Below are 14987 nucleotides of genomic sequence, written 5' to 3'. Positions count from 1 at the left end.
AAAGGGTATATAATTAGAAATCGGGTAAAATTTTAACGGGGTTTAATAAATCTCTCGCACTCCCCGAATTAAGTCAAAGAGAATTTTAGTCGACCTTTAAAAACTAAACTTTACCTCTTATTTTTGCCGATGCGGCAGTCTCTACAGAGTTTTATATAAATATTTTATAAGGGAAAAAACTTTTAAAATATTTTGCTCGACTTTGGGCTCCTTATTTGCGAGCAAACCATAAGTTGACATTGCGGTCAATATTTAAAAAGAGTCGGTGATCCATCATCTGTTTATATCTAATCCCGGAGTACAGTAGCCTAAAAATAAACACAAGTACATTAATCACGTGAAAGGATTTGAAGCTTTCAAAACTGCAGTGGCATTTCAATTTTCAATTATTATGCAAAGATAAACTTATTTGCCAATGACGCAAATAACATACGACTTGACATGTTTGAGTTAGTGTAGGATAAACATAAGGGTCAAATTACAGGCTTATATAAGTTTAGATAACTGTTTCGCTTGCAAATATCAAATGGTAATTGATGGAGAAATCTTGAAAATGGACGGGTCGAAGCTTGAAATTCAAATGTCTAAGCTAACCTCATAACAGATCATTAATCTTGTGCATACCACACTCTGCTTTAAAGGAATAAGGTGCATTTTACCTACCAGTGGTTGTTCAGGAAACCATTCAAAACTGCTTTTCTTTTAGTTGCGTGGCATTTTTTTTCAAAACGAATGTTTGTGTACTGTTTATTTGTCATTTTATTCATATTCATTTAAACTTTCTAAAATCATTACCGGCTCATGAAAAATAAGTGTGGAGTGTTGGTTCACGGTGAGTGTGGATGAGAGTGGAGCGGCTGTCTTGTTATTACGACATAAGTCTAATTGATCTAATTTAAGGAATGTAAATATTATTTCCTATTAGCAGATTCATGTAAAAAAGTAGTGAAAAAACTTCGAGTAAAACTCTGAAAAAAAAAGTATTTTCGTAACTTTTTTACTTTAAGTGTATTGTTTTGAGATTCGAATCAATATCCAAATTTTTACTACCAAAATAATTAAAAAGATTTAATGATAGTGCAAGTAATTTTTTCAGCTATTTGTCTTAAAGAAATTTCAAAGGGTCGGCGATTTGCACAGTATTACTTAGCCTATCTCTATCCCAACAAGCGATTTTTTTATCACTCTGTGCCGCTGCGCAACCTTTCGCAAGATAGAGTGTTTATTTATTCAGGCATGAGATAACTCATACCATACATGAAAGACTTGCGCTGCACAATTATCCTCTCGCTGCTGCGCTGAAGTCGTGAATAGGCTGTTTCAGACTTAAGACAACTCATACCATACGTGAAAGACTTGCGCTGCGCATTATGTTTCACCACTGCGCCGAAGCTGCGAAGTGGTATTATTCATACCAAAATATCATTTTACACGATTAGTTTCACATCAGAAATTGCCTTCGCAGCTTCGGGGCAGTGGTGAAAGATATTGTGCAGCGCAAGTCTTTCGCGCTTATAATGAGTTATTTCATGTTCTGAAATGGCCTTCGCAGCTTCGGCGCAGCGGTGAAATTTATATCACGCAGCGCAAATCTTTGTTCCCCTCCTTTGACGTAACATCAACTGAAACTCATGCAGAGTTCCTGAAATTGTCTAAAACGGGACTAGACTTGTCGTATATTTTTTATCAAAAATTAAATTTATTTTATAGCGTGCCGGGAAAGCCTCCGGAGTTATATGATTGTTATAGGAGTGTTTTTATATATGGTTTCATTTATATGCAGAGTTTCTGAGAATGAAAGTGAAGTCAGATTAAAATCTCGTTAGAGAAAACAGTGTAATCATGCGAAAGGTTGCGCTGCACAATTAGTTTCACCGCTGCGCCGAAGCCGCGAAGGTAGCGAGTATTTCACTAAAAAGCGGGTTTTTTCAGCGGGAGTTCCACTTTGACGATTTTCGAAAAAATAGAAGCCCTTCAAGTGCTTTGACGCAAATTTGATTTTTTCGCTACTGCAGGAGCTTCAAAATGTAAAAGTGACGTCAAAAAATCGAATGTTTAGAGCCCGAAAACCCGGGCTCAAAACATTTGAAAAAGTTGCAAAGTGGAATAGACGTTAATTGCGTAAAAAAACGCGGGTGACCTATAGCCTACTGCGAAGGTAGAAATTTTAAAGAATAAATAAGTTTTTGTTTTGCGAAAGGGTACACTGCGCGTTGGGTTTCGCAACATTTGATCTGACGTCACTTTTGTACTCAGAATCTCTGCACATGAATGAGCAGTTGTTATTAAGTCAAATGAGAAAACAAAGGATTGTGCTGTGCGATATGTTTCACCGTTGCGCCGAAGCAACAAAGGCTGATTTAGACATGTAAAGTAACTCATACAATACGTCAAAGTCTTGCGCTGCGCAATGTATTTTGCTGTTGCGTCGAAGCCGTGAAGGCTGTTTTTGAAATAAACAACTCCTACTCCTACGATACGTGAAAGACTTCAACTGCACACTATCTATTAGCGAAACACCACGCGCAGCACCGAAATAATTAAATGTGCAAATCGTTACCCTGAGTATCAGAGGTTAAGTTTTCAAAGAAAATAGTAACCTCTGAAGACAAATAATATAAATTTTATCGCGCATGTGTCAATCTAATCACTGTAGAAAAAATCAAAGATGAAGAGCAAATATTACCATATTATTAATGTCTAGCAGACTGTATCAGTATGCAGTTTACTATTTACGAAATCCCCAGAAACCTCCAAGTGTAGTTGAAATGAGTTTATTTCGAAAGAAATCTTTTACATGATCCCCAAATGTATAACAGTAATTACTAAACTTTTAATTATGGAAATGTCACTTTAATTGAATCGAAATAATAGGCAGACTTTATGTTATGATTCTCTATCACTGACTCTTTTTACAAAACATTGATGACTTTTTGTAAGTTGTGTTTTCAACGACGGGAATAAAAATATCGACTATGACAGCTCATCCAAGATCTTGGATGGTCGTCATGGTTACTTTTGTCTTCGCTGGTTGCGCGATGAATAGAATCTCGATTCGTCGGCACAGCGTAAATATATGATTTTGAGCTGTGCTTTTCACGGTAGCAAATCGTCGTCCCTACCAACATAATTTCGTTGAGTAATTCCTTGGTATAATGTTTAGCGTTCGGGGCAGGGTTCTTGGTACGAGTTTGCGACTTGACAGAATTTATCATTCGCCCAATTTCCGTTGAGTATGAACCTCGCGAAAACCGTTCGACCGCGTGCATCACTGCTACACTGCTCGGGTCAGTCAACACTTAACTCAACACTCAACAGTTAAATACCCTTGTTCGACCGCGTGCATCACTGCTACACCACTCGGGACAGTTAACATAAGACCCTTGTTTACTCGATCTCGTATCTCGTGACAAATTCTTCCTTCAATCTCTCTTTTTAAAACCGCGATACTCAGATTCTTAAAACACAATGTCAATTCGGTTTTCAGACTTGATAAAAATGGAGGTGTGGTTCTACTTAACCGTTTAAGGGTCGATTTCAGTCATCTTCGGGAACATAAATTCAAACACAATTTTGCAGACACAGTTGATCCTTTTTGCAACTTTCGAAATAACTCTATCGAAACTACACAGCATTTTCTGATGCATTGCTCTGATTTTTCCGATGATAGACATGTAATGTTTGACAGCCTTCTTCAACTTGACATATGCTTGCTACCATTTAACCCAAGAATACTCTCCAGAATACTTCTCTTTGGGGATTCGAATTTTAGTAACAACCTAAATCATGATATAATAAGTATAACCGTAAAAATTTATCCAAGATACTTGTCGATTGGAGGGTCCGTTGTTTTGATTGTTCACAATGCTCATTTAGTTTGTTTTTTATGTTTAATTTTGCCTAAGTTTTCTATTGTTTTTTTTTCTCGTTTTTCTTTTTATAAGGTTCCTCTCTCCTGGCGGTATAATCTAGCGGTTTTTTTGCGGGAGGGCTGGAACCTTTTAGTGTTTGTATTCTATGTTCGTGTCATTACTTATAAAAAAAAAAAAAAAAAAAAAAAAAATTCAGTTCACTTGTGACTGCAAGGGAGAATGACATTTTAATGACACTTTAAATCTGCGGTTTTTTCCCAGGCTGCGTTTAGACCAACTGGCATTTGTAATTTGGCATTTGCTCACGAGGGATTCGATTTTAATAGTTTTCCATTGTATTTTCCGTCATGGCATTTAAGGAATCGTCTTTTTAGAGTCATTACTGAAAAGGTGATTCCCTCAAGTTCAACTTTGACAGATCAAACAAATGAAAAGCATGGAATTTCTCAAAAACTGCAGTCATTAAGACTGAAACATTTTGCCGTAGGGCTAGCCTATGGCAAATCTTGCAAATTTTACAATCTATAGAAAGAACTGAATAAAAAACGTGCAAATACTTTAAAAAATCAAAAATGTCATTTTTTCTCTTTGTTTTGGTTCCTTTGTTTGATTTGAAATGCCAGAAAAGGGGATTCCTTTGCTTAAAATGGCATTTGAAATACCAATGAAATGCCAACACGCTGGCATCATTAGGCATTTGACAAACCGAACAATTGCGCGGAACAATAGAATTCAAAATACTACAAGTAATTAAAAATGCCAGGCTGGTCTAAACGCAGCCACAGTATGTATAGGCTATACCTGCAAAGGTAATACGTTTGCTAAAAACAGATTTTTATCACAAAATTGAAATTTTATCTCAAGTTTCATTGAATAAGTGAGTCAGCAAAAATGTTTACATTCTAGGTTTTTTTTTCTCGTAACATCACCACGCAAAGTCGATTGTCTCATTAAAATGACAAAAATCACCGAGATTGTTACGCGTCTGTTATGTTCTCTTTTAAGAACAAACTATTATTGGTAAGAACATAAGGCTTCAATGGCCAAAATTTTAAGTACAAGTTAAGAACATTTTAAGGCTTTAAGAACCCTTACATACCCAATTTCTTAAGAAATGGAAAAAAAAATACTCTCAAAATGATGAAAATAAGAATATTTTAAGAATATTTTAGGCTTAGAACTCAAAAAGTTAAAAGCATCCAAAGGCTTCCAAAAAAACGTGGATTATGTATTTTTCAAAATATGATATAATCCAGATTTTGGTACTTCAAAATCAAAGGCTAGAGTCCCTTAAAGTACGCGTTATTAGGTGTTTTAAATGATAATGCGTTAGCCTGGGGGAGCACTCATATGGTCTGACCAACGGCATGTGTCTTATGGGCAGGTTTTTTGAGACCCTCGAAATGCACTGTAAGGGTGTACTATTGATAGAGTGCACTGCAAAGGTCTTCTTATAGCTGAATACACTGTAAGGGTATGTTTGGGGACTGCTGAATTGCAAGTCAGACAGTAAAAATGTTTTGTATCTTTATAGTTTTGACTCAGTAAATTTGGTCGCACTCTTCAATCTCAGGGTTGACATTTTCATGCGGTGATCTTTTTTTTCTTTTTTCAACCTAAATGTTATAATAAACTGAGTTTAATTTTCATCCATCAGCTTCCTTCATTCTACTTCAACTCAGTGACACAAAATTTCCATGGGTCACGCAATCAAAATATCAGGCAAACGGCTACGGGCTACTTCGTGTGTTTTTATTAAAGTTTGCTTATTCTTTTGGCATGCATACATGAAATTTGATTTTGAACATGTTTCATGTCAGACAAGAAACTAACGTGTAACTACAGATTAGCGAATACATGTTGTTTGTAGCTATGTTTAGCAGATAGCGAGACAGTTCAAATGTCTCGAATAGCAAAAAGCAGTCCAAGCTCTTGAGGGGGGAGGGAGTTGGGAGGAGTGTTATGGGATGATAACGTGTATTCGATTTTTTCCTATTATTAATTTGCACTCGCCTTAGCTGTTTTAGCTGATTCCTATCGTAAATCTTCTAGATCTTAAACTGTGAATTTGTTCCAGTAGCTCGAGTTGAAAAACGCTGTATTGCTTCCCGTAGATTTAAAAAGGCATTCCTAAAGCAGTTTACGAATTAAACAAATCTAATCTAAACAATTTTTTTTCAGAAAACACTTCCAAATTGAGGCATAATAAATAGACACCCTAACCTGGTGAAAATTCTTCAGGCTGTGGGAGAAAGTCCCGATGGGGGTTGGAATCACTTGCCTTTAAGGCTCTGACCATAGTGAATTTTTCATAATTGCCGTGTTTAAAATGTGTTTTCTGACTGATGTAACCAACAAAACTACGGCATGTTATAAATTTTCTGTTAGACAAACTATTCCTGAATCTGAAAATTCAAAAATTGCATCGAAAAAAATTGATGAAGAAGAAAATGAAGACTTTTGCGAGGAAGAGTATTTCAACTTTGAAGAGCTTAGTTTCGGCGAAGAAAAAACATTTTGAAAAATTTTTTGCAGTAGATGGTGTATCTTTTACCGAACAATAAAAATTTTTGCGAAAAATTTTTGTAAATGCTTCTTTGTCTCGAAATCTTCAAATTAGTGGTTTTTCATCAATTTTTCATCTGGATTTTGCTTAAAAAAACAGTCATAACTTTTGACACATCTTTTTAGAAAAAATTTCCGCAAAATCTAAAATAGTTTAATTCTTTGCGGACAGTGTAAAGAAATTTTAAAACAAAAAAGTTAATTACCCATTAAAACTAAGCACTTTTTGTAAAAGAGAGTGATGCAACATATTATTAACATCTTTTTAAAATTCATAACATCATTTTTGCAATTAAATTCTTAATTACTCTTAAGGGATTCGATTAAAAAGCAATTTATAAAGGCAATTCTTTGTTAAAAGTGTTAAGGAACCTGAAATATAACTTTTATGTTCAAATACCAAAATCAATTTTTGGACTATGGTCAGAGCCCTTAAGAAGGGGTGATTTAATTATTTTGTTTATGGTTCCAGTGGGGATCAGCAAGATTTCAACAGATTTTTAAGTGGGATGACATAAATAGTAATGAACTTTCACGGTATTTTTCTCTTCGGAAAAAATGTCAACTTCATTTTCTGGAGGAAGGGTTATCCAATAGTTGGACACCGGGTCTGTGATATGGGGCTATCTTCGTATATACGTTTAAGTTTCATAAACGTCTTGTCTTGATTGTCTAGATTGCAGGGAAGAAAAATTGAAGAAAATGAGGTTTTTGTTGCTCTAACTAAGAAAAAGATTTTATTTTTTTGATGATCTTAAATAAAACTTGTCAAGGTTAGAAAAATATGGATGGACGTGATGGGTAGAAGTGAGGTGCAACTTTTATATTAATACACTTGATTTAAAACAGACCGACAACAAGATTTAGACAGGTTTTAAAATATTTGATATCATATTTCAAATATAACCTTACCATATGTTTATTCAGGCGTATTTGGATCCTTTCACTCTATGTGAACACATATATTTGTTTTACTTGTCATTCGTTGAAAGAAATTTCAGTAAAATTAATTATTGTACAGTCGTATCTCATGACGCAGTGCTGCTTTTAATTTAAGTAATCAAAGTCAAATCAAAGTACACTCTGGGATTAAGTTCTTAAATACCAATTGAGATGGGCTCGGATGAGAATGACTGGTCGACATACTTTTTCAGCTAAACTTCGTTTTACGCTAGAATGGTTGGTTTACCTAGCGAAAAGAGGCAAGGCTTTAAAAAGAGTTGAAAAACTTTTTTACTTGAGATGAGAGCTCCAGATTATTAAGAATGCAGGACTTTTTAATTTTATTTTTCTCATTTTAGAAAAGTGTAATTTTAGGGTAATTTCCAACAATTTCTCCAGTATAAAAAGTGACCAAACAATCTCTTTAAACACCTGGTGAAATATTGTCTTTATAAAATTTGTGAAACTCTTGTGAAAAGCTTTGTACATTGAGATTATATGGTTAAAGTAAATTTTTGTTGTACGAAGTTGCCAATGTGTTAAGACATTCTAGCTCTTTTTCATAGCAACGAATAAATTTCAGTTGCGACTGTTCTCATATCAAATGTTATTGTCATAGATTATTCATGAAAAAACAACTGCCAATTTTAACTTACAGAATCTTCAATAACTTTTTGAATAATTTTCTTTTTTACGGAAATTTTTTATTGATGTGTGAATCGAACATTTTTATATGGGAATAAATAAATAAAAAAATTCTGAAATTTAATTTTATCTTCATTCAGGCTAAACAGTATATATAAGAGCAGTCGAAATTTTGGAATTTGAATTTTATTATTAAAGGCGCACTCAAAATGGCTAAAAATGTAAGTAAATTTATATTGTTCAACAAAACCTATTATTTTTTGAGTATGTCAATCTTTGAGCTCGGTCCTTCTCTAGGAGTAAGAGCAAACACTGAAATATTGATTTATTTTTCTCGGACCACCCTCAACACCGAAAGTAATTTGTTTTTCTAGAAAAGCCAGGCGAGTTTTACCGGTTGCATAGACGATTCCGTACGTTTGGCAAAAAATCGACCAAGGAAAGTTCTTTTTATTTTTTCAGAATCGAAAAATTCTTGACATGTTGGATGCAGGCGAATGCATAATCGGAGATGGAGGTTACACATACGCCCTTGAAAGGCGGGGCTATGTGACGCCCGGAGAATGGACGCCTGAATGCGTTGTCGAATACCCTGAAGCAGGTAAGAAAATAATCAAATTCAAATTCAGACTGAGATTTGATTTGATTTTTTCACCCTTTCAGAGACTCCCAGTTCCCGTACTCTACACCTGCCTTTGTACACCAAGGACTTTAAACGGTCACAGGTTATATTTTCAAAGTAATCTTTACATGTGATTCTTAAGGTATAAATGGCTAACATGATATCGTCGACTGTTTTAATTTCAGTTTCTCAGTGTCACACCGATTACGCTCTTTGTGGAGCCGACATTCTCCAAGCTTTTGTTTTTAACGGAACAGACGATAATTTGAATTTCGCACGAAGAAAAGATGGAAGACCTTTACTTTGCGTATGTTATCATTCATCTTTTTTGTAATTCATTTTTCAAGTTAGTTAAGTCTCGCTAATTCGAACTCGAACGGGGAGTCTAATTTGTTCGATTTACAGAAAGATTCGAATTATAAGAAAGTATTTTACAAGGGTTTTCCTTTGACAGAGACTAAGGGCGCGTTCACACTGGAAAGTTTACTTAATTAAATCTATCAAAGTTAAACAAAGAGATTTATGATGGATGAATACACTGGTTTATTACAGTTCTTTGTAGGTTCACGAGATCTATTATAACACGGTAATTGATTTTGCTTTAGGCTTCTCATTGGTTGATTTTTTATTGAGAGTTTCGATTTCACCTGTGATTGTTTGATATTGGTATCCATACATCACTTGAAATCCGGAAACATATTTGTTCTAATGGTTTTACTCATTAACTGCATTCATCTTACACATCAACAACACCGTTTGCACTATTTCTAATTTTTTCCTCCGTTCATTCGTTTTGAAATCGTAAAACTTTTTGTTCACTGCACGCATTCTTTGTTTATGCTTCCTTAATAAAATCTTTTGTTTTAAGGGAAGCCTCTACCCTACCCTTAAGACAATAGAGCTTACGACTCTTAATTAAGGAAGATCGATTAAAAATTACAATACTACGTGTTCGACTCTTTGTTAAATGCACGTTCTGTATTGTAGTCAACAAAAGATTCTCCTAACTACATTTTTATTAAGGTAGGTCTGTAGTGTGAACACGACCTAAGAATTGGATTGAATGATAGAAAAATTTGAATAATAGAAGTTCTAAAGCAGACTGTTTTTGCAATCACGTAAAAACCATGTCAACGTAACTAAACTAGTTCCCTTGGGGATGATTTACACATGGTAGCATTAACTTTGATTGCTTTAAAAATTTCTATAAAAACTGTAATTAGAAAAGTCTTAACCCAAAAACTCAAAATGGTATTTTTTCCATTTTTGTAGGCAAAGGAAGTAAATGATGCCGGCTGCCGATTAGCAACTGAAGTAGCCAAGAAGCACAACAAATTAATCGGTCTCCCTATCAGCACGACGCGCTCGTACGCTGCAGGTGAAAGCAAAGAAAAAGTGCAGAAGGAATTTCAACAACAAATTGACATCTTTGAAAATTGGGATGGAGATTTACTCATGGCTGAGGTTAGTTACAATTGAACTTTATTTTATTGCAGCTTGAAAAATCATATCACATGGTATTGATTAGTCTCAACAAGGAGGTGCACTTAAGAAAAATTGGGTAGGGGACCTGCCGCTGATGAGGGTCCGTTATTTATGCTTTGAAGACATTTACTAGTTTTAAAGATGTGTGTCTGGCAATATCGGCTTTGCGCTGGATAATTTTCATTGTTTAAATAAGAATTATTAACCCTACTTAACCTAACATTCTGATGTAAGTATACAGAGACCACTTTTTTCTCCAACCCCCCCCCCCCCCAAGGTCAGTGGGTTTATTCAAAGAAAGTAAATGTATGATAAAAATTCAGAATTGATAATTTTACCCTAAACAAGAATTTTTCATAACTTTTAAAATATTCACTCAATGGAAAGTGTGCGCCAATTGACTTGAAATATCGATAGTAAAAGGGGGCGTAATAAAAGCGTATGGTCGAAATCCCGGCGAAAACAAACCAATGGAAAATGCGTGCCTATTGACTTGAAATCCTCGCAAATGTAGAGTATTGATACTAAAAGGGGGCGTAAAAGCGTATGGTCAATTTCGGCGAAAATGAACCAATGGCTGAATGCTGAAAGTAAGTATTTTAGGTAAAATACTGACCGGTATGGAAACTACCGACCACGTGACCAAACTAAAATTTTGGAAAATGTTTTATATTACCAATTTCTATTCTTGTTGAACTTTCAATTCAAAAGCAATTTTGAGATTTGAAGGTCCCAAAATTCAAGGATACTCGAAAGATTAACTTGTTATTAATTTTCTCTTTTTCAGTACGTTAGTTGTGTTGAAGAAGCAGAATGGGCGTGTGAAGTTATGAAAAAGACAAACATTCCAATCTCAATCTCAATGTGTATTGGACCACTTGGGGATTTTAAGGATGTTTCTGTTGAAGAAGTTGCTGTCAGGCTGGCCAAAGCAGGTACGGTTACATTTAAATCAAGTGCAGCGCATGAATGAAGGATATATAGCCCGGCGAGGAGACAAAATGGATTCCTGAACGCAACATTATCTATTTCTTTCAAATTTCTCGTTATTCATCTATCTAGTCAAGTCACATCTATATGAACAGTCCTAAAGACACAAAGCTTGGTGAGGCGGGAAAAATTCCTAAGAGAATTTCGCGGCAGTATTTTTTGATAGGGTGAGAACTAATTTTAGTAATGTCAGGTTTATTTTTGCTAAAAATTGATTTGAACAAATTAGGGGTTATTTTGGAAAACCATTATACGAGCTTAAAATAGGTAAGGATATTATTTTTGCAAGGTAGCTATTTCTTAATTTTAGAGAATTTCGGCAAAATTCTCCTTAAATAAGCTCGTTTAAAACACCCCTGTGTCACAGAGCCGCTGGGACCCCAGCCCCATTGGTGAAAAATTTGGCAAAAATTTCTTCTTCGGTGTGAAAATATCCTGGAATGCCAGCCTTTTGATTTTTTAGCCCACTGGGAAACTGACTTTGATTTTATCCCAACTTGAAAATCAATTTTTAAAAAATTGCACTTCAAAACCATCCCCACTGGATTATTTAAACCTGGAACGATAGAATTTCTATCCCTATCGGGATTTCAATTAGAATTTTTATCCTCACTGCTGCTCACTGAGGAAAAAGTTCCATTGGGGTTGTGAGACAGGGGTATTTTAAATTAGTTACTAGATCGATTACTTTATATTGGAATAAAACGGAATGGGAAAGACTTTTTTTTAATTGTCCGATTAGAATGTCATCTTATTTTGGCATTGTCGAATGTTTAAAATGGATTGCATAGCTAAAAAAAGAAAGAATTCCTTTAAGTCCAGAAATTAATTGACTTTTGGTATGTTCCGTATCAGTTCTAAATAATCGATTCTATTTTAGGTTGTGACATCATCGGGGTGAACTGCCGATTTGATCCAGACACTTGCGTTGATACCACTATTCGGATGAAAAAAGCTGTGGAAAAAGCTGGGATGAAATGTCATTACATGGTGCAACCAATCGCTTACCGGACAGCTGACGCAGATAGAATCGGATTTATTGGATTACCAGAATGCCCACTCGGTGTGTATCCTTTTATCATTTTTCTCGGCTACCTAATAGCCGTCTCCCCCACTAATTATTTTGTTGAAAATCTTCCACCTAGGATATTCTTATTAAACCCCTCCCCCCCGCTTATTAGTTTTTGGGAAAATGTTTTTGAAAGTTCCCTCTTTTGTCTTAATTCTACTGTATCAGCCTCCTTTTTAAAATTTTTTCACCCAGGAGATTTTTATTCCCCCGCTTATCAAGTTTTGTGATGTTTTCCAACCTCCCCCCTGCTTATTTCAACCCCCCCTGGCTATTAGGTACCCGAGAGTATAATTCGTATGTTCTAATTGAACCTATGAAATATAGAAAATCACCACAGTCATACCAAATATAAATTGTTAAATCTTCATTTTCTAAAGATTTTTAAAGTTATTCTGTTATTCTGCTTTATAATATGCTTATATAGTCTTTTCAACAAAAACATAACCGTCATTTCATTCGAATTCTATCAAAAGTTACATCCTTTTTTTATCTCCGCTGGAGATTATATTGAGGCAGACTTTAGTTGTTTTGACGTCGTTGCCATCGTTTGAAAATCCTAAGGCTTACCTCCTAGTTTCTTATGTTATTTTGTTACTCATGTTTTTGTAGTTTAGTCACACATAAAAATTAGTTAGTTGTAGTTGAGTTGCACATCAGGAAAGTGTTTTGATCAAAATAACGGCTTGATAAAATTCCAACCATAAGTTCTAGTGACCAAGACCTATCACTGTATATCGCTTAACTTAAGGAAAATTTTTATCCCAGACATGTTCGTTTAGAAACCAGTCTTAAAAATAAATCTCTGCCAATTTAAAAGGGTGCGATGGTGCGATTTAAGATTACATTAAAAATTCGCCCTCTAGTATTATATATTTTGCTATGAGAGAATATTGAAATAGCTAAAATCTTACTGTTAAAAAGTCCCTAATGTTAGACTTTTAAAGAATCTTGTTATTCTCTCCTAGCTTTCGAGAACCGTTTGATAACACGTTGGGATGCACAAAAATACGCACGTAAAGCTTACGATAATGGAATACGTTACATTGGTGGTTGCTGTGGTTTTGAGCCTTACCATATTCGAGCTTTAGCTGAAGAGGTAAGTTGGGAGAGCTAAAGCAAATTACTCCTCACCAGAATCACTCTAAACATGTATGTAATGTAGCTGGGAAATTTTTATTATCGAATAGTATAGTAATAGAAATCGATTTAGAAACGACCGTATGCGCGGCCCTAAATTGAGCCTTTGAAATCGTAAATCTGGGCGAAAAATCAATCCTTACGTTGCATTTTCTTGAAAACCTTTGCCCGTTTGTTGCTCCTTTGGGTGAAAATGTAACAGTAAATTAATCTCTTATCAATTAAGCTCTTATTAAGACCTCCTCCCCGATAATCAAATTGGAATAATTCAATATTTTATTACAGTGTAGATTTTTTTTTGTTGAAATTGATATCAGTTAAAAAAAATTCTGCCTTCAAATTACCCCACTCTAATTCCACCCCCCCCCCCCCGCTTATTAGAATTTAGAAAATTTTCCTACCTCCCCCCCTACTTATTCCCCCCCCCCCTCCCGTCTATTCGGGAGACAAGAGTAAAGTCCGGCGAAAATAAAAAAATGTAGTGTTTCCGGAAACCGGCAGGGTGAAAAAATAATAATTTTCTGACCCCGCCGCAGACTTCATTAGTAGTTGATACATCAGTATTCAGGGTTTACTTCATACTGTTTGTACATGAAAGTTATCTTTAAAGTTCTATTTCAATGATCTTAAGTTATCAATAGCTAACATTTTTTCCGGTCGGTAACATGAGAGCTTTTTTCCTTCGCCTGCATCCGGAACCACTACATTTTGTTAAATTTTCGCCTCCCTTAGAATTCATGATTATCTATTTTTCAGTTACGTAACGAACGCGGAGGAAGGTTGCCGCCGAACAGCCGCTGTGTAGATGCTTCAACCTTGATCCATCACGAGAATGAACACATCAACAAAATAAGGTTAATAGATCTCCTGGTTTTGGGACGACTTTATCAAACTTTTATTACTTCCTTCCTGGATTTTTTTATGACGGAAAAAATGTGTACGAATTTTAATGACCCCGACTCTTCTAGATCAATATCAAACAAGGTGGTAGATTCTTCTAATTTAGCCCCCCCTGGGTTGACAAATATTGAAAAAGCACGGGGTTTAAATTTTAAGAACCAGATCGAAGAGAAAAAAATGAATCTACGAACTTACCTAATGCAGTATTTTTTTGTTTTTTATAAAGGAGCTCCAAAGATTACTGGATGAATCTGGTGCCAAGATCGGGGTACAAGACTTTGATCGAGGAAGCTGGATAGAACTAAATATAAATTCATTTATGGTCGACACTTGCTTTGCTTTGACACACTTAACCAAGGTGACCGTCTCAATAAAACTTGTATAAATAAATAAACATTTTTAACAAAATTAATTAGAAATAAGTTGTAGTAGTCTCCAAAATGAGGCAAGATATATCTTTATATTTTTGATTAAATAAATAAATATACAAAAGAATAAATAAATATACATGATATTATTATTCATTAACCTTTAGCCGCCGAGAGACGTACCACGTACGTCATATATACAGGCCGAGAGACGTACCACGTACGTTTTGATACTGGGGTCCTTTCAAAGTTTAATAAAATAAAGACCAGTTTGAATTTTTCTATTCTGTAAAATTTAGCAGACAGGATAGGGGTGAAGGTTCATTTTTTAAAAATTTTACGGGTCCTGCTTTTATACATCTCGAGATATCGGAACTCAATGTCGGTGT

General features: G+C 35.0%; 1 protein-coding gene across 1 annotated transcript; it reads left to right on the top strand.

Moving 5' to 3' along the window:
• The first annotated feature begins 8162 nt into the window (after positions 1 to 8162).
• On the top strand, positions 8163 to 14722 carry LOC136824304 (betaine--homocysteine S-methyltransferase 1-like). Its single transcript, XM_067080469.1, has 9 exons — positions 8163 to 8245; positions 8487 to 8625; positions 8832 to 8953; positions 9919 to 10110; positions 10919 to 11066; positions 12002 to 12184; positions 13159 to 13289; positions 14087 to 14184; positions 14457 to 14722. The coding sequence occupies exons 1-9, from the start codon at positions 8234 to 8236 to the stop codon at positions 14527 to 14529; spliced, it is 1098 nt and encodes a 365-aa protein (XP_066936570.1). The 5' UTR covers positions 8163 to 8233; the 3' UTR covers positions 14530 to 14722.
• The last annotated feature ends 265 nt before the right edge of the window (positions 14723 to 14987 follow it).

This window comes from Clytia hemisphaerica, unplaced genomic scaffold, assembly GCF_902728285.1.
Source record: "Clytia hemisphaerica strain Z4C2 unplaced genomic scaffold, Clytia hemisphaerica genome assembly, whole genome shotgun sequence".
Taxonomy (NCBI): Eukaryota; Metazoa; Cnidaria; class Hydrozoa; order Leptothecata; family Clytiidae; genus Clytia; species Clytia hemisphaerica.
This window is presented reverse-complemented; position numbering and strand designations above follow the sequence as displayed.